Source organism: Corvus kubaryi, unplaced genomic scaffold, assembly GCF_017639235.1.
Source record: "Corvus kubaryi isolate FWS band 111438036 unplaced genomic scaffold, C.kubaryi_AGA036_p1.0 37270, whole genome shotgun sequence".
Lineage (NCBI taxonomy): Eukaryota > Metazoa > Chordata > Aves > Passeriformes > Corvidae > Corvus > Corvus kubaryi.
This window is the reverse complement of record NW_024581083.1, coordinates 1975843-1998220: the sequence shown is the minus strand read 5'-3', so window position 1 is coordinate 1998220 and position 22378 is coordinate 1975843. Positions and strand designations below refer to the sequence as shown.

The 22378-nt window shown below is 38.7% G+C and overlaps 1 protein-coding gene across 15 annotated transcripts in view; it reads left to right on the top strand.

The window, feature by feature from the left end:
• Positions 1–22378, top strand: part of TENM2 (teneurin transmembrane protein 2) — a 655728-nt gene that overhangs the window by 579014 nt on the left and 54336 nt on the right. For 12 of the 15 annotated variants that reach the window (XM_042025410.1, XM_042025406.1, XM_042025405.1 and 9 more), the window contains one exon: positions 493–705. In XM_042025410.1, coding sequence (XP_041881344.1) covers positions 493–705 — 213 coding nt within the window. The remainder of the gene's footprint in view (positions 1–492; positions 706–22378) is intronic. The other 3 variants (XM_042025408.1, XM_042025404.1, XM_042025401.1) reach the window with 1 other exon arrangement.

Here is a 22378-nt window from a genome sequence, read left to right as displayed (position 1 = left end):
ACACTGGATAACTGACCATGTTAGTAATAGGAATCTAAAATCTCTCCTTGGAAAGTAACTTCTACCCATCATTCTAAATGACCCTGAATTGCTGCCATTCTCTGCCAAATGAGTTTTAGGTGAGTTTCAGTCTTATTCTTAGCAAATCGATATCTGTCAAAATCACCCGAGGTCCAGGTTTGAGTAAAGCAGAGCCACCTGCTCCCTTCCTTTGCTGTTGGCAGGTGTTGGGGACACCACCTCTGACATGTGTTTGTATCTGCGTGGAGGATGCAGCTCTACAGGTCTGTCCAGCATACATTAGCAGATTTTTTCTAAACAACTTTTAAACAGAATTTAGTTTGCTTTGAAATAAAAATTAAATGCCGGTCTTCATCAGAGTATGAGCCGGCCAGCTTTTGAGAGGCTGTAGTTTTGAGCAAAAGCATTGCTGTTGTGTTCCCTTTCCCTTCCGGGCGCAGGGCTGGCTGTAACTCCTGTTCTCTCTCCTAGAAGTGTGCTCCGTGGACTGTGGCACCCACGGCGTGTGCATCGGCGGAGCCTGTCGCTGCGAGGAGGGCTGGACAGGAGCGGCCTGTGACCAGCGTGTGTGCCACCCCCGCTGCACGGAGCACGGGACTTGTAAAGATGGGAAGTGTGAATGCAGAGAGGGCTGGAATGGGGAGCACTGCACCATTGGTAGGCAAACGACAGGCACCGAAACAGGCACATATTGCTTTCTTTTCATAAATCGTAGAGACATAGTTACTGTCGTGGACTGTAATAGGCTGTTCCCTTAAGGACCCACGTGCTCTCAGGTAGTAACCCTGACTCAAAATGTGTTGGGAGAAATGCAGATAAGCTCTTGGAATCATTTCAAATCAGTAACAAACCAGTTCGTAGAGGAAAAAAACCCCAACAAATTCCACATTAGTAAGTAAAGATGTAACAAATGGTCCATCTCAGTATCATTTGAGCCTGAATGATTTTCAGACTTAACTAAGCATGCCTTTGTGTGAATGGCCTCTTTTTTAATTTCCTGGTCTGATGCATCAGTGCTCTCCTGCTGTTGTGCATCACATCTGAAACACACCCCCACCAGCACCACCCAGAGCAGGGGTCAGGTGGTGGGGGAATGTGTGTTCCCGGTGGTACAGGAACAGCTCCCTGCCACTGTCCCATGCTGTGCTGTGACAGTGGCCGTGGTGTTTGCATGGAGACAGTGCCAGCATGGGAGGGCCCGTGGGCTGCTGTGAGCCCCTTCCCTAAGAGCCTGCTGCTCACTGCAGCATCAGCATCACAATCTCAGCTGGGCTCTGTCAGCCTGGGAAGTTCAAAAGGATCATATTTACACAAAGCGATGATGTTCTATCCTCTCCATTACCGTGCTTGAAAATTTACTCTGAAGAGGAATTAATTGTTCTTAAATTAAGTTTATTTTGTCTCTACAAGCAGTCAGACAGTCTATTTGGATTGTTTTGAAAAGTGACTCAAAGCAAAGGAGAAAACTATTATTTTGCCTGAGCTGTAATCAAAAAAGGGAAATTCTCAGTGACCACATCCCCTCTGAGAAATCTGAGCAAATTCATTTGGAACAAGAGTATCCCATCTACTGAGCCTGTGAGGTACAGGCAAGTCTGCTTTTCTCCAGAGAATTTTTGGAGAGCTGTGAAATACACCTTAGAAGAAATCTGGTGAGTCCAAATCCAAAGTCGTGTTGTTTTCCTTATCTTAAGGTGGTGAATTTAACAACGAAAAGAGTAGGTCACTTGAGATTTTCATGGCAATCAGGGACCTTAATGGGACAGTCCTATTACAAGTGAATTGTTATTTCTTTACTTAAAAGTATGGTGAGATTCTTGCATCCCTCAAGCTGTTTTTCTTTTTCATTCCCCTCTGATTTCTCTCTGGATATATAAACCATTTCTGATACACACATGAGTTGGAAACTAAAAGTGTACTCTCATTGGAGAGTCAAAAAAAAAGAAAAATTGATACATATTTTCGGGGCATATCCTTTGATGTTGTGGTGCTGCATGCTTCCACCACACTGTGCTAATATGATTTAAATCAAAGCTTTTATGACTGAACACTTTGTGACCAGCACAGATGCAGAGTGTTTTTGTCATAATTGCTTTCAATCTTCCATCATACCAACATACCTCTGCTAGATTAATCCAGGCATTTTGTTTTCATATTAAGTTCTTCCCAGGTCTTTACAAAATGCCTAGTATGTATTTTTTTCATTAAATTCTGTAATAATTGCTTATTTCAGAAGTTGATGCTTTGCACAAAATTTGTTTTGCTTTATAATCTCTTAGTAATGTGCCAATGTTTAGAAGTAATTAGTGTATGTAAAGTCTTCATTACTGTGCAGACAAAAAGATGCCTTTTACCAAGATCTCAAAAGTATTCTGAAAATTACAAGCTGAACTACTGAACTCTGAAGTGAGATTTTAAGTCTAATTTTCAGTGCTTTGAACAAGATATCTTCCTTGCTCTTGATGTATATAATCAATTCTTTCCAGAGGAAGGGTGATACTTCTAAAGTGATTAAAATATGCATAAGCTTTTTTTGTTTGGTACATATTAGAAAGATTTCCTTGAAACTTAGTGTGGTCCTGCCTGTGGCAAAGATGAAACATGTGCAAAAAATTCAGATATGCCCTTCTAGTTATCGTGGTTCAAATTTGTGCAGTCAGAAGTTGTCTGTTGCATGCAGACAGATATTCTTGTGACAGGCCTGTATTAGTAAGAATTTTAACATGGTCATTTCCTGAGGCCATTTACAAAAGCATAAAGGCTGATGCCAGGAATGTCATTGAGTTCAGAGGAATAACTCAGCATGACCCCACTGGTTTGTGTTACATGGGGCAAACACAGAGTTCAGAGGAAAAGGATGGTAAAAGTGATTTTTGTCAGTATTGGTACAAAAAATGCTAGAAGTTACCACTGGGAATTTTGTGCTTATAGTGAATTGATAGTTTGGTACAACGATGAGTTGCTAAGATTTTTTAAACACTGCTGCGAAGAACTAAAGTGCAGTTAAATTTTACAGAAACTCACTGTAATTTAGAGTATTGCCTTTATGGTTTCATTTTCAGCTGAAAGTTTGACACACCATTTAATGTCAGAATTACTGAGGAGTGTCCACCTAAAAAAATGCCACAAATAATCCTTTCTGGAAGGTACCTGACAAACTGCACAGTCAGTTTGTCCTAAGGCAGAAAATGCAAATCCTGTAGGAGAGGTTATTTACTCTGAATTTCCATTTTTGTTACACTTAGTCTGAAATGAAGTCAGCAGAAGAACTTGGCTTTGATTCAAGTGACTTTAGGGCAAGTCCACTTGGAATAAGTATCTGTGAGGAAGAGAAGGAGATTTCTATATAAAAACCATTTTCTTTGTGCTTCTTTACCAGTTTCATGTGTTATATTTACATGGCAGTGGAAAAGAAATCATCATAGTAACCTGCAGGTATCCAAGTTCATTCGGGATATTTTATTCTATTTAATATCAAATTAGGCTTTAATAGATATTTGACAGAATGTGCACTCCTTATCATTTCATTGTTGAGTATCTAAGCTCAAAAGTTTTAGTAGAACTGCTTTTTTTCTCTCTGAATTACCTGGTTTAAGGAAAGCACTCAGAAAATCCTCGCAGAACCACAGTGTGAGCTCAGTGTTAGCACAGTGCAAAGCAGCTTTTGCTGTGTGCAATAGAATTATGTGTAAGAATCAATGCAAATAAAAATACATGCATGTTCCAAGTTACACAGATTTTGATAAATCTATATCCAAATAATATAAAAGTGAAAGGACTGGGTGTCTGGTCTTGCTCAGATGCTTTTCCTAGCAGACCAGAACTTCAGTTCACTTTGCTACTTCAGGTAAGAAAAGAAATTGCTTACTGGAGTGGTGATAAAGAAAATTAATCTTTTTCCAGTGCAAAAATAGACCTGTCAGGATATGTTTATTAAGTGATTACTATTCATTGATTGCAATTATGGAGGAAGTTATAACTAAATAATAGAGGGTAATCTAGACGAGGGAAAAAATATTGGAAAACTAATAACAAAGTGAAAGAAAGGTATAGAAGTTGTTAATCTTGAACCCATTTCATGACAGAAATTTAAGATGGAGAACTTAGCTTTTCTTGAATCATCTGAGTGTTGTTAAAGCATGCTGTTATAAAACAGATCTGTTACTTTCACTGAAAATATCTGGATGTTTAAAACTGTTGTTTTTAAATGCTTGCAGAGGGTGTTCTGCATATAAACTGTCAAGATAATATTCCAAGGACAGTGTGATATATATGGAGATCTTATGAAACAGTCAGAAATACCATTTTTAAAGTGTAATTCCATCTGTAGTTCATATCCCTGCAGCATCGACTCCTATTAAGTTATTGGTAAAAATCTCACTGGGAGACCAGTGAAACCAGGAATGAATCCTAAATATTTACAAGTAAAATTTAAATGTCTGCAAATGGATCTTTTAAGGTGATCTCCGACCAGAAGGTGATACATGAGGTTTTCTTTGTGGCTGCCTGTCATATTCCCAAGCCTTGCTCTTGTCTGCTCATGTCCTCCATCAGATGTAGGTTAAGCACTCCTTTTTAGACAGAAAGTGGGCAAAGATTATTCTCAAGGCTGTTTAGTAATACGGATACTCTGCTGCAGATTTTGATCCAGACAGTTCTTACATTTCATGTTCCTTTCTTTATTTTTCTATGCAAATGAGCTATAGCCCTGGTACAGACATTGGAGCTGGATCTCCACCTGCCTGCCTGCCAAAACACAAACAGGTGATGTGTCCCTCTCTGCAGGCTCTGCTTAGGTTCATTTATCTTGGAAAAGACCCTTAAGATCATCGAGTCCGGCCATAAACCTCACACTGTTCCTGACCTTGGTACTGCTTTCGGAAATCTAACTCCAGTCAGGGATCAGCCACTCACTTTCCCCCACTGAGTCCTTGGCCCCTGTAGTAAAACTGTCAAAACTGTAGGACAAGTTCCTTAGTAAAGAAGGGGTTTGGAAATCATATTAGCTCTGTATCTTCTGTGTTTTCAGGGCCTTGAATAAAGATTTGAGAAAAGCTAGGATTCTGTCACCTACATGGCGGAAAATAACCTTATATTTACAGATGCATAAAAATGTACAGGAAAAAGTAAGGACTCTGTGTCCAGGGTGATTAAGAAGTTTAAGTTACAGTGCAAGATATTTGTGTTAGATTCTAGGAAAAACCATGTTACCAGTAAATGAAAAACTAAACAAGATTGTCCAAGCAAGTTGTGAATTCCTCATCAATGAAGTTTTTATCGAGCATTTAGACAAAGATCTGTCAGGAATAACAGAGGTAATTCATCCTGCCCTGGGGCAGCAGGCTCACCAGGAAATCATTGCACTCTATGAACTCTCTTCCAGTTGTCTCTTAAATGAGCTTAAGAGGAAGCATTCCTTCTAAGGACTTTATTTTATAATGGCCTCCCTTAAGAGTTGTACTGTCATTCCCTTTAAGAATCCAATGCCACTGTTGGAAGTAGAATTGATAATTTATCCAGCCAAGGAGACTAGTCTATGTGTTCTGTATTTGCAGAGCAATGGGTTGTCAATGTGCATATTGAGCCACTCTGAAACATCCAAACAAACTTACACCCAGTAGGTAAATACTTTAAATACTCTCCCTTTAAAGGTGAACACTAGGTGGACCATATTCCACCTCTGGTTTTATTAAGAAATTGTTTACTAAAAACTGTTCCCCCCAAGTGCTTTGGGATGACCTTTCCAGCTTTTAGACATGTTTATATTTTCTATCAACTCGATGGAATACCACAAGTGTAAAGATTGAGTTCTTTACCTTATCATGGACTCAATAATCAATAGAAACATGAATAATGCGGCATTGTGTTATCTTTGGATGTAGCAAGATATTTTTGTCCCATGATAATGCTCTTTGTGTCAAAGATTTTTTTCTTCTACTACTGATTTCTCTTGTTGTAATTACAACGGTAATGATTCAAAGATGAGGCAATTTTCAGGAGAGATGGAAAGTGTGTGGGAGGAGGCAGTGGAAAGCCATCGTATCTGACAAAGAGCAATTTAGAAGGAGCTAGATATATTCGACTTCTCCAATGCATTTCTAACTTAAAATTAATCTGTAACAGTTTATAACCTATCAAGGCATAAAAAACCCTCTAACAATGATGACAGGAATTTAGATTGCATGTTCTGAGGAGGGAGGAACACATTTTTTCATTTCATTTGAAAAATGCATAGTCTATTTGGGTCATGACCACTTTTCATTACTGCTGCTATAGAGATATGTTGGTAATATATATATATATGATGACATGACCAAAAATGTTCGAGATGTTTGCTGTTCCTGAACGTGCAGATTCCAGTTCATCACCTGTATCACACGGTTATCCCACTGTTTTCACACCTGGAAGCAGATTTCTCGTGATGTAGCCTTTTAGGTATGTGGTGCCAAGCTTTCATTGGAGTTAAGGGGTTGTTCCCCCTGTGCCCCTTCAGCAAAGCAGAAGAGCAGCAGGTACCTCATGAGGCAACTGGAGAGATTCTCAATGATTTCTGTCACTCACTGCACATCATTCACGTTTTCACTTGCGTCAAACACAAAAAGTAGAACATTCTACTCAAAACGTGGAAATTTTCCTTATAGGGTGGAATTTTGGTAACATATGTTATGTCATGTTACATTTTATAACCAAAGCCAAGGAAAGGCACTTGTCACTTATATAAATGGTCATCTAGTCCAGCATCTCTGTGCTTCAGTAAAGGTGCAAGTTTGGTAAAGAAACATCTGGTAAATAAATTTATTCCTGGAAAGCTGATGCTTCTTATTTATCCCAACTACATTTGCTACTGAGGTGCTTTGTTGGTTGTCTCATCTTTGTCATCTTCTATTTCACTTCGAAAACTTCTGAATAAAATCTCCTGGCTGTAGAGTCCCCAGGTTCCATACTATGCAGATGGCTCTTGGGATTTCTGGTTCTGGTTTGTAACTTGGCAAATTCCTATGCCCAACACTGAAATAATACTGGCTACTTTTGTGGATCAGGGATGAGTAAACTTTCTAAACTCTTTCTGTGGCACTAAGGAATCCAGAACTGCAATATGCAACCACTTAATTTTATCACAGCCAAGCAAGGTAGCTGATTATGAATACTTGGAAGAAAATATTCTGTGTAGAGATTTATGTATAGTGAGAGTGGTTTGACTTTCAAGGAGTTTAGAAACAGAATTCCTTTTCGTTTGCAGAATTTTCAGGGGCAGCTGGGGATCTTTTTTGGCTGAAAGGCAAGCTTATTCATGAGGAAGAACTTTCCTGTTTGCATTCTTTGCTGAGGGCTTCCTGTAAATGATTGAAACATGTCACAGCTTGGTATCAGAACACTTGAGTGGCTTTTTTCTTTCTCTTTTTACAGGATATTTGTGGAACATGACCTTATTTCTTTCCTTTCTAGCCCAAAAAATTTAATGAGTATGTTTTCAGCATAACTTCCTGCATTTTGTCTGGTACTTCAAAGGTGCACCCAGAAGATACTGGTGAATAGTTTCCCAAACTAAAACCACATTTCTTTTTCTCCTTTTGGAGGGGCTTCTTCATGAGTTATATTGATTTTCTGGCCAATTCTTGAACTCTTAAAAGACCACAAAAAGAGAGGGAGGGCAATCAATCAGCGAGCTGATCTGACTTTTGAAAGGGCAGAGCCGATTATGCTGTTCATAGCAGTATTCCCAGAGTCAGACAATCTTCTCTTCTCCTGCAGATAATATTTTCTGTATTATTTTGTACCCTGTGGTGTCAAGCAGAGCTTCAGCAAGTGACTGAATTACACAGTGTTGCTGGAAACAAAACAAAGACATGGGAATGCTTGTAAGAGGTCAGTGACATGGGTTGTATAGAGATAGAAAGGCAGTACTGGATCTTGAGAAATAGATATGTATATACATATGTGTAATATTTATACTTACTAAGAAAGGAATACAAAGGAGAACAATACCTGCCCATCCTTTTGAGACCTGCTGTTCGTGTTCCTGTTAAAGATACCTTTTCTTGATCACTTCCATTCTTCTTATACATTCTCAAGGTATCATTCTTGCATCTTCAGTATCAGTTTCACATAATCTTTCATGCTTGAAGATGCAAATAAAGCCAAACATGTTTTGCCTGACTGCTGCAAACTGTGGAATAATATTTCAGGTGCAAAGCTTTGCAAACTTTTTTTTTTTTTCAGCTTCTTGCCAATTTAGTATCAAATTAACAGTAGGATGCATTAGAAGTTAGAAACTTGTTTTCCTAAGATATTTAACGCATTTGAAATTCTCTACTCAATATTTTCTTAGTTTAATGTTGTATTAAAAATATTAATGTCAGAAATAAAAAGGAAAAAATGGTCTCTGTAGTACCTCTGAGGTGTCAGTTCAGGATTTTGCTGTGTGATCTATTTAGGGCTTCAGGGAAAAATGAAACTATTGAAAGCCTTCTCTTAAGCCGTCAGTTCTCTCCTGTGCAGTAACTGCTCACTGAGGATGAATACACACTGATGCTGAATATTGATACATCCTTCTTTCACTAAAAGTCCTTACTTAGACAGCTTTTTAAAAGATCTTAAGGAATGAATATGGGGACTTGTTCAGGGCACAAGTTATGAGGTATCATGAGCCATTCTTATTGAAGAAAGTTTTTACAAAATTTATGTTATCCAGCTCTTTTCTCTTGTTCGTTCTTTCTTTCTTTCCATCCTTGTTCTGACCTGCTTATGAAATGCTCAATAGGATAACGATGCTTCTGGAGATTATTCCTGTGTGTCGCCTCAGCCTGTTTCATTTTACATATCGTTTTTCTGTACATATAAGAAGAAGCAAAGTTTGCTGTCCAGCAGAAATCATCGTATAATATAATATAATATATCTCATTTGCCCAAAGAAATTGCAAACATAATTTGAGTTACTGAAATGTAAGAGCTAAATACAAACTTGAGTATTCTTAAAGGCATTTGGGTCTGATGTTTTCAGTCCATGTTCATCTCTTCATGTTGAAAGTGAAAATAATTGGAATAATCCTGAGTTGCTATTACCTGATTTATAGCTGCCAAGAAATTGTGACCAACTGTGTAGATTTCTACAATTTCCAGCACATTCTGCTGTCGTGTTTTCAGTGATGTAGTGTTGATTGGCATATAACTGTCCATCTCAGGCTGCCAGTTGTCTTCAAAACACATCCATGCTGGGATAGATGGAGACAAAGCAGTGCTGGTGTCTCATTAATCAGCAGTTCACAGTCATGCTGCTGAAAGCCAAAGGAAAAGCAGGACATGATATATTAAGCTTGCTGTGTTTGTCGTCATCCCCTCTTCGTTCACTAACTGGATTAGAGCAGAAAGGGTTCATGGCCCAGCTGTTCCCTGAGGATTTTCAACTCTGGGAGCTGACCATGAGCACTGCACACTGCACACTTAAATATTTCACTCAAAAAGAGGACCTCTCTTAAACAGTTAAGCAGTTTTCATGGAAGAGTAGCAGGTTTGCTTTCACAAAGGCTTCGGTGTGACATGGATCATAACATTATCCTTAATGAAAATTTAGGCAGAGGAGATGTGGCTGTCTGCTTATCCATGTGAAGCTTTTCTCCCTCTTGCTCTACTACACTTAAAAGATATTTTTACCCCTGCCTTACTGTGATCAGCCATTTGTGTGGCCCATGAGTGGTGTCTGACATCCGGGATGGATTTTCTTGTGGTGGCTCACTGGTTTTTGGGAGCTGTGCCGCTGTGAGTCCCAGATGTTCAAGTGTCAGACAGTCTCTGGGTTCTCTCAAGCACGGTTCTCGAAACAGCCCCCAAAGTCCTGCCCACCTCACTTGGACTTCCTCTGTTCCACAATGCCTTTTCAAAGGCCATGGGTGTCCTGCATTCTGGACCTAGGAGCCATAATTTTGATAACCAACCATCTAAATTCATTGCTTTTTTTCCTAATTCCACTGTATTTTTAGTTTCTATTTGCAGTTTTTAATAGTCCAGTGCAAAGCAAGTTGATCAAATTCAGCATCAATAGACTGTGGCTTGCTTTCAAAGTGCTGTAAAATAAGATACCATCAAAATAGCTGCTAGAAAACATTGAGGTATTTCTTTTTTAAATGTTCCAGCTTGATTAGGGTAGATTGAACTACATGAGCTAATAGTTAATTGTTCATATATTTGAAAAGTATAAACACTTCTAAAATTTTAATTTATTTTTACATGAACCCATATAAAGATGAGTTTCTTCTCTGTTTAATTATAAAATTTCAGATGAGTATTTTCTTAGGTAGATGTTGGAAGACTAAAGTTATTTAAGAGTCTGAAAAATGAGTAAGATTCAGAATTCTTCTAGACCACATATGTTTTAATTTGCTTTCAATTAGTTTTTTGTAGCATTGAACAACTGAGCTAAAGAACCACAGTTCATCAAGATGCAGTCCCCATTCTGAAAAGAATTAGTAGGGATAATAACTTTGGAATCTAAGAAGTGAATATAATGGTGTAATTGTAATTAAAACCATTCTTTTTAATTAAAAACTAAATCAGTTTGTAGTGAAAAATATTACTAGGTTGCTAGGTTGTGATTTTAGGTTAGAAGCAATATTAAAAGGACAATTATCCAAAAGCACAAATTATCAAAGGAAAAAAAATAGCAGTTTAGGAATAGCATTTTTTGCCTTGTTCATGGTGGTTTATTGATTTTAAAAGTGGTGCTGCTTCAAATACTGTGATTTTCCAATTGTTAGGAATCAAACAGAATTGCTGAGTTTCTTGTGGAAGGAGTTCCTCAAGAATAGCACTGAAGCTATTTCTGTAAGTTTACCATGTACAAACACAAACCCCTAAATGCCCCAGGTGCTGATTCTCCTAAAAACAGAGACACATTAGTACAGATGAGAGAACTGACTTTTTGTTTTAACCACTGGGAATTCCAGAGAGTAGAACTCAGTCAACACAGTTTAAATATAAACTGATCTGTCTGCTTTCCATTCCACAAAGCAAGGCAAAATGCATGTATGCTGGGTTACAGATCACTTATCTCTCAAACGAACAGAGGAATTAGCATTATAGCATTCAGTCTCACAGTGGAAGATAGTGTGCTCAGAATTAAGTAGTTCTATAAAAAGAAGGGTGTTTCCACTTCCCCTTCCTTATTTTATTTTTAAATTGTAGAATCCCTTGGATTTGAACCGTAAATGTATCACTGTAAGCAAGAAGCCATAAATCATTATTTACTGTTGGTAAGTGAAAAACACAATATGAATTTGTTAAAATGTTTGCAGATTCTGATTAATCCTTACTTTTTTTTTTTTAAGGGTAGTTTGATAACAGTACAGGAAAAGCAGTAGCAATGTGCCTTTTCTTGTTTCAAAAAAAATTGAGAAGATGTTTTAGGTTTAAGACAGAAAATCACTGCATAGGAGTTTGTTAGGATTCTGAAATGGAGGTTTACACTGCTCCCATGTGGCATTGCTAATAGCTGAATCAGGGTGGGGGGAGTGTAATGACACAGATTTTTAGATATAATTCATCTTCTTGTTGGCTTTGGAAACTAGGGGTAAAACTGCTTTTTTGTTACTGTCTCCCTTGGATCATTATTAATTGATTCTTTATCATGAAACTAATCCATATATATCTTCATTGTGTCCTGTGAATGTTTGAAACTTTTTTTTTTTTTTTTGGCAAAGTAAGTCAGAAATATTGATTTAGAATGGAGAAAGCCTTCCATATTTAGAGAACAGAGTATCAGAGTCAAGGTCACCCTGTTTGTGAAGGCTGAATGGACAACAGTCACTTGAAGGGAATAGTGGGTGAGTGACACAGCCACTGTTGAGTTACAGAGCCAGTATTAAATTGTTCCTGCAAAATTCCTCGCAGAGGTGGTCATGGACCAGAAACCCAAACAGTGCCCAGACCCTGTTGTTCTTGCACTGAAGGGGAAATGAAAAAGTCTACACAGATGTCTAAGCATTACCTTGCTGTTGCAGCTTTCCCTAATTCAGATCCAGAGGGGCCCAGAGATGTTATCAGCTTTATGATTTTTCATTGGAATCTTTTGTTGTATATTCCATAACAATTCTGATTGCTTATATGCTGAGTGAAAAAGTGAATCAAAATCGCTCAGACCCTTAATTACAAACAGTCATTCATATACTTAATCAAAAGGGTTAATTAGCAATGAAACACAGACTTTTTGGATACTAAAGACAGTATCCAAAAGATACAGGAGACTGAAATGTCTCCTAAAATTGTTAAAATTTCCATACCACATGAAAGGTTTTTATTAAAAAATACAATTAAGACAATGTTTATTACAATCTAATTATATCCCCATTCCTTTTAATCTTTCAATCTTCCATACACAAAGAATTTGCTAAGTAAAATCTGTCATCTTTGACCAATATTTGTGTTTCTAGTTACCATGAAATTCCAAAGATCCTCATTAACGAATTTAAAAGCATTACTGCATGGAAAGTTTAAAGTATGAGATGCTTTGTAAAGGGAAATATTTATTCAGCAGAACTGGGGGAATTTAACACATGTGCCTTCCATTAAAGACTACATCTATTTATTCAACTTTTATAGTTACAGTTTCCCCTACTCTATTAAGGATTTTTGTCAGAATTTCTGAGATAAAACACTTCAGTTTTAAAAATTCCTAGCAAGTTGTATATAATGTATCTGATTTCTTAAGGTGAGCATTCCTATTGATACTAAATGGGAGATTTCATAAAGTTATTTGGAGAGTATGTCCCCAGATCTTAATTATTTTGTTATTTTCTGTATTTTAATGCTTGAGATAAAGATTTATGAAATGTGAAGAAAGATGTCACTCAAAAGTGAACAAATGACAGTGAAGTGGAAAGGAAAATGTCGTCTCTATCAAGTATTGCTTCTGATTTTTTGTCCTGTGACTAAAGATTATAGGTTTATTAAAGATGAACTTTCACAGGGCTACTGCTACTGATCCCTTACTTGAATTAGGTAACTTCATTCCAGCCTAGGAAATAATTACAATTAGTAAGTTGTTTCCTTCAGAGCGAGAAGCAGGGATTCATGCTGGAGAACCCACATAAAAGTCTTGTGTTGACAGATTTGTACCTTGAGGAGCAAGGCTGGGTCACTAACTGCAGGAGAGCTTTTCCAGTGAGTGACACCATTAAAAAGGATTTTGGCAGCAACTTCCTGACTGCTTACAGCAGTTTTAGAGTAAATTGGATATGCACTGTTCCTGATTAAACACATTCCCACATACGTGTTTACCCTGAAAGTCAGAGCTTGTCCCCAAGTTCACTTTGCTTGATTGTGGATCTTACAGAGTCAAACTGCATCAAAGCTCAGGGGACATTCTGATGTTGCAAGGTGTTCTCTTGTCCTCTGCTCATGGCACACGAGTGGAACCTGCTGGAAATCCTCTGCAGCTCCAGTCCAGGCAGGATTGTCTTGGTGCTCCCAGCTTAAGAACTGCTGCTGAGCAGTGGGAAAAGGCTGCACCCTGCTGGGGTTCACAGCTCTGAACAAATGGTCATTAGCTAAAGGAAAGCCCAATTAGTATGTTTCTAGGATGTTCCTTGAAATGTGATGGCAGTTCAGCTGTGTGTAAGCAATGAGCAGTGACACCATACCCCACTGAAATTACGGGAAACAGGCAGAGTGTGGTAACCTAAATTATGATTTTATTTGAATGCTAAGGGTCAGTAATGCTGGTCTTCAGGGCAATCTCATATTCTGGTACCTGTCTCCTGAAACTTTTCTAAGATAAGTAATAACCTGGATAGAAAATAAAAATTTCTTTGACATCTGTTTGTTATGTTTAGAGATACTGTGAGCTACTCATGCTGTATTTTCAGCATGGCAAAGAAAGAGTTAATTACACAAAACTCTAGCAAATTGTCTTTTAGCTGTCCCTTGCATAGACCTTAGATTTTTCTTTATTATTTGTTATGAAATTCCTTTTAATTTGTTTCTGCTTTTCCGTGTTTGTTTGGGATTTTTTTTTTGAACTAAAGCAAATATCCTGACAGTACATAGCTGTGCACCTTTTTGCTTGACATGAATCAGTGAATGAAGTTTATTAATTCAATATACTGATTGTCCTGGTCATACAATCCTGTTGCAGCTGAGGTGGAGTGGTCTCTAGATTTCGTGGCTGCATCTCCCACTCCCTTACCTTGTGTTTCTCCTCCTAAGTGCTCCTGGGAAACAGTCCCAGCCTAAGAAGTGACAACCTGCCTGCCCCAGGATGGCTTCCAAACTGCCAAATGTAGATGCAAGGCAATCAAGTTAAAAGTCTCAGTGATGCTTCTGATGGCTTCAACAGAGAAATGGAAAAGAAATGCTCTGCCCAGCAGCAGAAAGACTTAAGTATTCGTTCCAGAGAATTAAGGCCACTTCTAGTGAGGCGAGGGGAGGAGCAGAGCCATCAGTTGCCTGGTAGTAAATATGTTTAATGTAAAGCAAGCAGAGCTTAAAGAGCTCATTTCTCTTCCAAATTTCTTCCCAAGTGCAGATTAAATACTCTTGGCTTTCTTGGGGTGAGATGGAGAAGGTGATCTCCCTAATAAATCAAAATCACTTTCACAGATTATTTAGAATTTAAATATCAAAGCAACTGGCTATATCGGAAGGATTATGAGGTTTCTTTCTTCACCATGTAAACAGATAGAAAAAGGAACAAAAAGAGAACTGTTTTATGCATGCAGGATTTAAACCAGTTCATTTGTGAACACTACAGTTTTATTTCTGTAGCTTTTATTAGTTATTTGTGCGGTTGGTAGATATAAAAATTGGAAAATGGCATGATATTCATGAGGCTTATGTATATTGACAAGGGATGCAGAATGGTGCCTTGCACTTTGGAATTAAAGGGATGTTTATAAAGTATATTTTACGTACTGAAATATTCATCCTCTATCCTATATCTGCCAAACAACTCAGCATACACAAATACTCACATAGCTCAGAATGCAATGCTTATCTGTTTTAATTTGTTTTGTATACATTGCCTATGTGGTGGAATACTGCTCCTAGGTCATGAGCATTATTTCATACTTTGTATTTGTGGATATTCAAACTCCATAAATTCTATCCTCAACAAACACGTGAGATATATTTATCTTAATATTCAAATAGCCATTATTTTTGGTCACTTGTAATCATATTTTACTGTCATGAAGATTTAGGATTGCTGCAAGCCAGAAGGCATATGAGAAGCATTTAGTGTATTGCTACCATTTTTCCTTCCAAACTATTCCAAAATGCTTCGTAAAAACTTCTGGTTTTTTCTTTGGCCCTTTCTTTGGATTTTTCTTTGGGACAGTTGGAATGTTGGAACTCTGAAGTCCAAACCCATGCAGTGTGCAGCCATTTAATGGAATCAATGTGATTAGTACTTTAAGAAGATCAGCTGCAAAATATAATGCACGTGTCTATATAGTGCTTTTCATCCTGAAGGGACTCCGAAGTTCTGTATCAAATTTAGGGGACAGAACGTACTAATCTGGCACACAGTAATAGAGGGAAATGCCTACTTATGTTAAGGCTCATATTTATTCTTCTGTTAGAGATAACCTGCACACTTACACAGGATCAGCATTTGCATACCTGAAAGTTAATTGCTAAATTATAAATTCTATGCAGGCATTAATATCTAATGAATAGCAAGCAATTATATTTTAATAGTGCCTGAGAAAACTGGGATTCCCTGCCCTGAGAATTATGAAATAAAAAGCTCTAAAGCCAAAGGGATCATAGGTAATTCAGTTTAGAAGGGATGTGAGGAGGTCAACTGGCCCAACCTCTCCTTCAAAGTAGGGTGGTTATGAGGGCAGACATCAGACTCGGGCCCATAGTTTTTAGGGCAGACTCCTTACAAGCCCCCTGTTCCCCTGGACAGGCTGTTACCACTCAGTGCCCTTGCTCTGCATCTTCTGCAGTGTGTTGAGCTGCTGAAGCAGTTTATAACCTCTGCTTATTCTCACTGCAATTCCCTACTTGTGTATTCGTGTGTGTGTGCACGAATCCCATTCCCTCACACTACTGAATTCGAACTGAATTTGAAATACTGATGAAAACTACTAAGTAGCACTGATGTAGGGGGAGCAGTTCTGTTTGGTCACTCTAAATGCTAACTTGGCTTATGGGGCATTTTGATTGACTTAAACTCCCCTATTTTTTTAATTTTTTTGTATGTTAAAGGAGTTGTGGTCAAAGAAATGCAATTAGCATTTGGAGAAAAAGTGTGTAATATGTGATTTTTATTTTTTGTCTCTATGTGGAGGTTCTCATCGAAGGAGTAAAGAAATGCGTTCCTCCTCTATGCCATGTATGGAGGATTTGTGAAGTGAAAAAAAGTAGTTTGAAGCTAATGACTGAACTGAGAATGTCTTCCTCCAAAAATCCTAAATTGCATTAAGTCTAGATTACACTGCAATTAGGTTAGATATTTTAAATATGAAGTCAGTGTTTTGCTTGTTGCCCTTCAATTGACTGAATTTACACATCATGTCTCATAGGTCACTTTATCATTACACTGCCACAAAACTATTTATGTAGATGTTATTTTAGAGATAAATCGAACTTGAGAAGGTGTCTTTCTCAGAAAGGATATTACATATTACAAAGGATGATGCCAGTGCTTGTATGTGATATCAGGAACATTAATACAGTAAAAGATTATGGTTGTGGTAGTAGTTTTATGAATGCAATTTCACCTGGAATTATATTCTAAATGGATTTTGTTAGAGTAAGATTAATTTGAAAGACCCAGCTATCTTAAGTACAAATTTTACTGCATCTTTTATGTATCTTTTTATGGGGTGTATGAATAGGAGTTGGATATGAGTCTTGTTTGAAAAGAATACACTGTGTAACTCAAATGTGCTGGTAGAGTCAAATTTTAGCTCCTGCTCAAAATTTCAGCAAATAACCTGCTTGGCCTCTAAAAAGAACTGTGTGGCTCTGCTACAGCTTTTGGGCTGCAGCGGTTTCTTAACTTACATTTGACATAACTTCTTTGCTCGTGCTGGTGCACCATTGAAACTTGTCACCTGATCCTGGCAAAGCCATGGGACATGGCATTGGGTTCTGTGCAGGAGGTGAGGTGTCTTTGTGCACACATTCACAATTTTGGGGTGCAGAGAGAACCCTGCCTGGTTGCCACAGAGCACTTGAACTTCAGCATTGCAGAGGCTTCTCAGTCTGATGACTGAACTTCCCTAAGACAGTCTCTCTTCCTTCTGGAAACTGTCTGTTCTATGTATAAGTAGCCCAAATTCTGGGCTCAGCTAAAGCTCTGTGTGCATACTCAGCCTTCTGAGCAGACATGGACTTTTTGATTATTGGTCTGTTTGGTTTCCTCAAGTCTCAGGACAGTGTAGCACAAACTGTCCCCTCTTTTCCCTGCCCAGCTGCTGGCAGCTTGGAGCAGGGGTCACACCAAAAGCTGTGACAGAGAACTCTGTTGGTTGTGCACAAGAGGGAGACCTGGAGGGTGTCTCCCCCACAAGTCACAGGAGCCCACCTGCTTGAGTCACTTAACATGAAGTTGGAGAACATGGAATGTTCTGGGAGCAGTCCCCTGTTAACAAGGCATGAAGGTCTTGCACCCCTGGGGTTTTCTTCAATCTCAAATTTTTGTGACCTATACTGCAACACGAGCTTCCCACTCTTCTAGTTTGTGTTTGTCTCTGTATCTCTTTTGTTCTTTTTCTTCAGAATGATGCAAGTGACTTTTCTTGACACTTTTTCATACCAGCAGTTCCCTTTTGTGTGAGCTTTACTTCTAAACAGCCACACATGGTTTTTTCTCCTATTTCTCTAGTTTTTTTGGAAAGCTGGATATTCCCTGAGTTCCTGCCTTTATGTGTAAAGACTGGAATTGCATGGATAGATAGTAGATAGAATTTAGGGGGAAATTCTGTTATGACATACATATCCCAGGCAATTTAAGGAATCTTACTTAAAATTACTGGTTGTTTGTCTGCACAGGAGGTAGAGTGGAGGATTTCAGGGCTCTTTAAACATACTTTTTGGCCTTTCTTTTTTTTTTCAGCCTGTTCAATAAATAAACTTGTATCTGGGCCAGTCTGTAGTTCTAACTCAGGCATGTATTCATCTGCACAGCACATCAGCAAGTAGATATTTATTCTTTACTCCTTTTTTTGATGTGTGGCTTAAAGAGATATTTAGGGTGTTGAGTAGTTTTAAACAAAATATTTTCTCAAAAAAAAAAAAGGAAAAAAAGAAGCAGCAAGGCAGGCAGGCAGGCAGAGCACTGTGCTGACAAACACTTCAGTGCCACAGAGAAGCTCCTGCTCCTCTGGAAAGCAGCAGCTCGGCTGTGGTGCATGAGCAGCGACGCTGGGCTTTGTGCTGCACTGAGAGCCTGGCTTCATTGTTAGCAATTTGTCAATCAGTGTCAGCACCCTGCTTCAGAGACCTGGGCTGGTGCCTCTGCATGGCTCCAGCCTGTTCTGGAACTGTCCAGACTCACTCAAAGGGGCCTCACCTCTTGCTCAACCAACACTCTATTTCACTGACATGTGTTTAGTTATGTGTTTGGGGTTTGAGTTTATTTCAGTTGAAGTATTACTCTGTAGAAAATGACTTGTGCATGTGCCTACAATAACACTGTGTCATTTTTATTTGTATGCCCTTTCTTTGGCTTTAACTAAGCCCTGCAGGCTTTGGAATTGAAGGATTAAAAAATAACAATAGCAAATAAAAAGCATAATTCTATTTTCAATGTTGCTAGGTACCTCATTCTATGTACCTCATTTATTATCTGCTAGATAGCTGTAGGCATACCAGCAGCTCACTGAAGGAATGAACAGAAAATATGAAAACAGTGATTATCCTCTAAAATCCAAATTAAACAGGCTATTGTCATTACTGCTTTTATGTCGTTTCTCTAAATTCTTTAGGTACCATCATATCCCAGACTACTTTTATTTGCTACAGTTCTGTAGTTAACAGCTGTAATGAGAAGAGGAGGATTGAAATGTAATTTAAATGTTCCCCTTGAAACTCGTGTGCATCCTGTGATTGAGAAAACACTGTGCTGTAGAACACACTCTTCACTGCAGGGCTTCTTCACCCACAGGACCACCTGGTCCAGCCTCAGCTGAAGTCACTGGGAAGGCTCCAGTGGCTGCCAGCAGACTTAGTTCAGGATGTGTGAAACGAGGTAATGTGGAAAGATGAGAGACCGTATTCCAGACTGTAGCTGCACCACATGTGCACTAAATGGGGAGAGCTGCTAGGAACCCATTCTGCTGGAAGATGCTGTTTGGAGAATAAATGGCTGATAGCATAGGATCAGAAGGACTCAAAAGACACAAGATCTTGATTTACTTCTGTCTTTCCATGTACAAACTTGAGCAGAGGCTAAAAGCATCATCCTTTTCTCTATGTGCTTATGAGATGCCACTTAGATTTTTTTTTTCCTTCATCTCTCCTATTCTCTTTTTTTCCTTTAGTTATACTCAGAGGCTACCTCTCCCATCAGAGTTTGGAAACTTTAAAAAGAGCAAGGTTTCTCTAACTTCTCTTTCCCTGTCCGCCCTTTCCCTTTCTTTTTTTTCAGAAAGATTTTCCTCACCATAAGTGGGAGTTCTGATGATTCTGACTGAAACCACATATTAGTTGGGCAGACTTTATGTTTTAGTTTAGTTAAAATGTTTGGTGTGGAGTTTAAAGTAGTTTATGCAATGGAAGATCTATATATGTGTGGGAAGCTGGACATGTGTATTTGTATACCTGGAGTTTGGGAGTACCAGAGTGAAAAGAAGCTCTCTGTGCAGCATTTATCCAAAATTGGATTAGAATTCTTGATATACTGCCTAGATACTGGAAATTATTTTTCCAAGTTCAAAAATGAAGTAATCATTTTACAATTTAATCTAAGAATATTTTCACTGTAGGTGAAACCTGGGAGTATTCTCTTATATAAATATATATGTAAATATATCCAGCACTCTCCATTTTTGAACCAAGCACTGGCCATATTATGGTTTTTGCTATTCATAGTGATTCTGACTCTGGTGTCTCTCATATGCTCATCGCAGATTCCTGATGCAACACTGGAAAATGTACTGAAATCTTCCTTGCTATTTTAATTGTAAATTCATATGTACTTGTAGCAAAGCTCCCAATTTCCAATCCCACAGGCAAGTTGGAGATAGAGAGAAGGGAGGCTGCATTAGTGTTTCACCTTTAGCAGCAGCTAGAAAAGTGTGAGACACTTGAACGGCTGTTGCCTGTACTCTGCCTGTTCTGTGAATAAATAGGTTGTCAATCTAGCACTTTAAACAAGCACTTTCTTCTTTTTTAACCTTGCTTCTTGACATTTTCCATTAAGCATACTGTAATGGAAAAGATGAGGAGAATTTCTCTACACACCAGGAATAGCAACCTGTCTGCTTAGCACGAAAGGCCCTTTTCCATGCGATCACTGGGAGCTTCATCCCACGCTGGATTGCTTCTTGAGATTAGATGCTGATAGCCCTTCTCTCTGTCACTGTGACTGCCTGGCTCTGGGAGAATTCCCCAGCCAGCCAGGAGGCAGCACACTGCTGAGTGTGGCTGCACCATGAAAGCAGGCTCTGACAAAGCACCAAGTGCTGGGTGTGCTTCCTGCAGTGAGCGTGTCCAGCAAAGGCCATCTGTCCAGCTGTGGCACTGAGCCTTGGTTGAAGCTCTGAAGGCTCCTCAGGCAGGCACTTTGTCACCTTGTCTACTCCTCAAACCCCTTGATGGCCACCAAGCCCATGAGATATGTGGAAATCCTGTGTGTGCAGAGGATGTTCATCAGTACTAATCCCTGCTCACATGCACAGGCAGGTAGAGTTAAATAGAGATAGTAGGTGCAATTCCTAAATATAAGCCTTTTTTAGAAGAAAACTGGTTATTACTAGATCATAATGGAGCTCTGATTTCTGGTTGGTCTAACAGACTAGAATGCTGTATAGATATTTGCTTGAAGAAAGGCGAAAGCAGAAATCCGTATTTATACATAGGCATGTACAGAGACAGAACCATGCAAAATGCCTAAGTAGTTGTCCATTACTTAAAGCTGTTTCAAAGCTAATTCATCATTAACTTAATAGATCTTTTTAAGGAAGATATTATTGTCCAAGTACTTGGATCCTATTGTAGTCTACTGCTGTTCATTCCCTTCCTTCTGATATTTATGCTATTCAAACACCAGCTCTGTCTGTGGAAGGCTGCAGTTAAATAGGCTCTGTGGAGGTAGCATAGTGTTTCCTAGCAACACCATGTCCATGGCAGTGATGCTGCCTTCCCTCTCTACACTAAACGCAAAGTCATGTCCATTAATCCCCAGCTGCACTTAAAACTTTTCAGGGATTTTGCTAGCTCCCTACTGTTCATGTTTTCATCTTGCTCATACGCTCTAAGGCAAACTGCTTCAGTGATTTAATTCTCTTTGGTGCCTCAGTATAAAACCAACCGTGTGTGTATATTCACAATTACTATTTGTTCTTCGTTTAAAACAAATAATTTGTCCTATACTGTGATGCCTCCCCTCAAACATTATCATTTTGGTCATTCAAACAACCTGACAAATGAAAGAGATAAACTAAATGTCTTGAAAATCTATTACCTGTGCTGCAAAAGTAACTGAATTTTTTTAAGCTAAAATACGTAGTGGCAAAATAACCCTAAATTTAAGTGTAAGGAGCATTTTATTTTTTTAATACACAACAACATTGAAATAAAACTCATAGGACTTGTTTCTATCTGCTGACAGCTTTCTGTGTACCATGAACTGAATAGTCTTTGACCTGTTGTGATACCAGCTGAGTGAGTTCCAGGGATATCACTTTGTTGGATGGGAAACTCCTGCAGCATTGTGAGAATGAATCTGGGGTCAGAGAAACTGCTCTCTGGCTACACCTGGCTACAGCCAAGGCAGCTGGGAGGAGCAGGAAGAGACAAACTCCGAGCTGTGGTTTATAAAAACACACACCCATCGTCAGGCAACACAGCCTTCTCCTCCTGCTCAGACTCGTGAAGAGGTGCTGTGAGAGGTTTGCTGCAGGCCTCAAATCTTCTGTCACCCCACAGACAAATACTCATGCTTGTGTGGATTGGGTGTTGATAGATGTGATTGTATATACCAAGGCTGCAGTTTGGTTTTCTTACCCTTTTTCATAATGAATATTCAGTAAGATACAAGAGTGTCTCCTGAGACTCATTTACTTCCCAGAAAGAGGAGTCGAGGTATTCTATCACCTATGGACATTTGTTAGAACATGTAAGCAGCTTAGCTAATTAATATTTTTGTTCCTAATTTGGCTCTTGCTATACAATAAGTCATGTCATATTCATA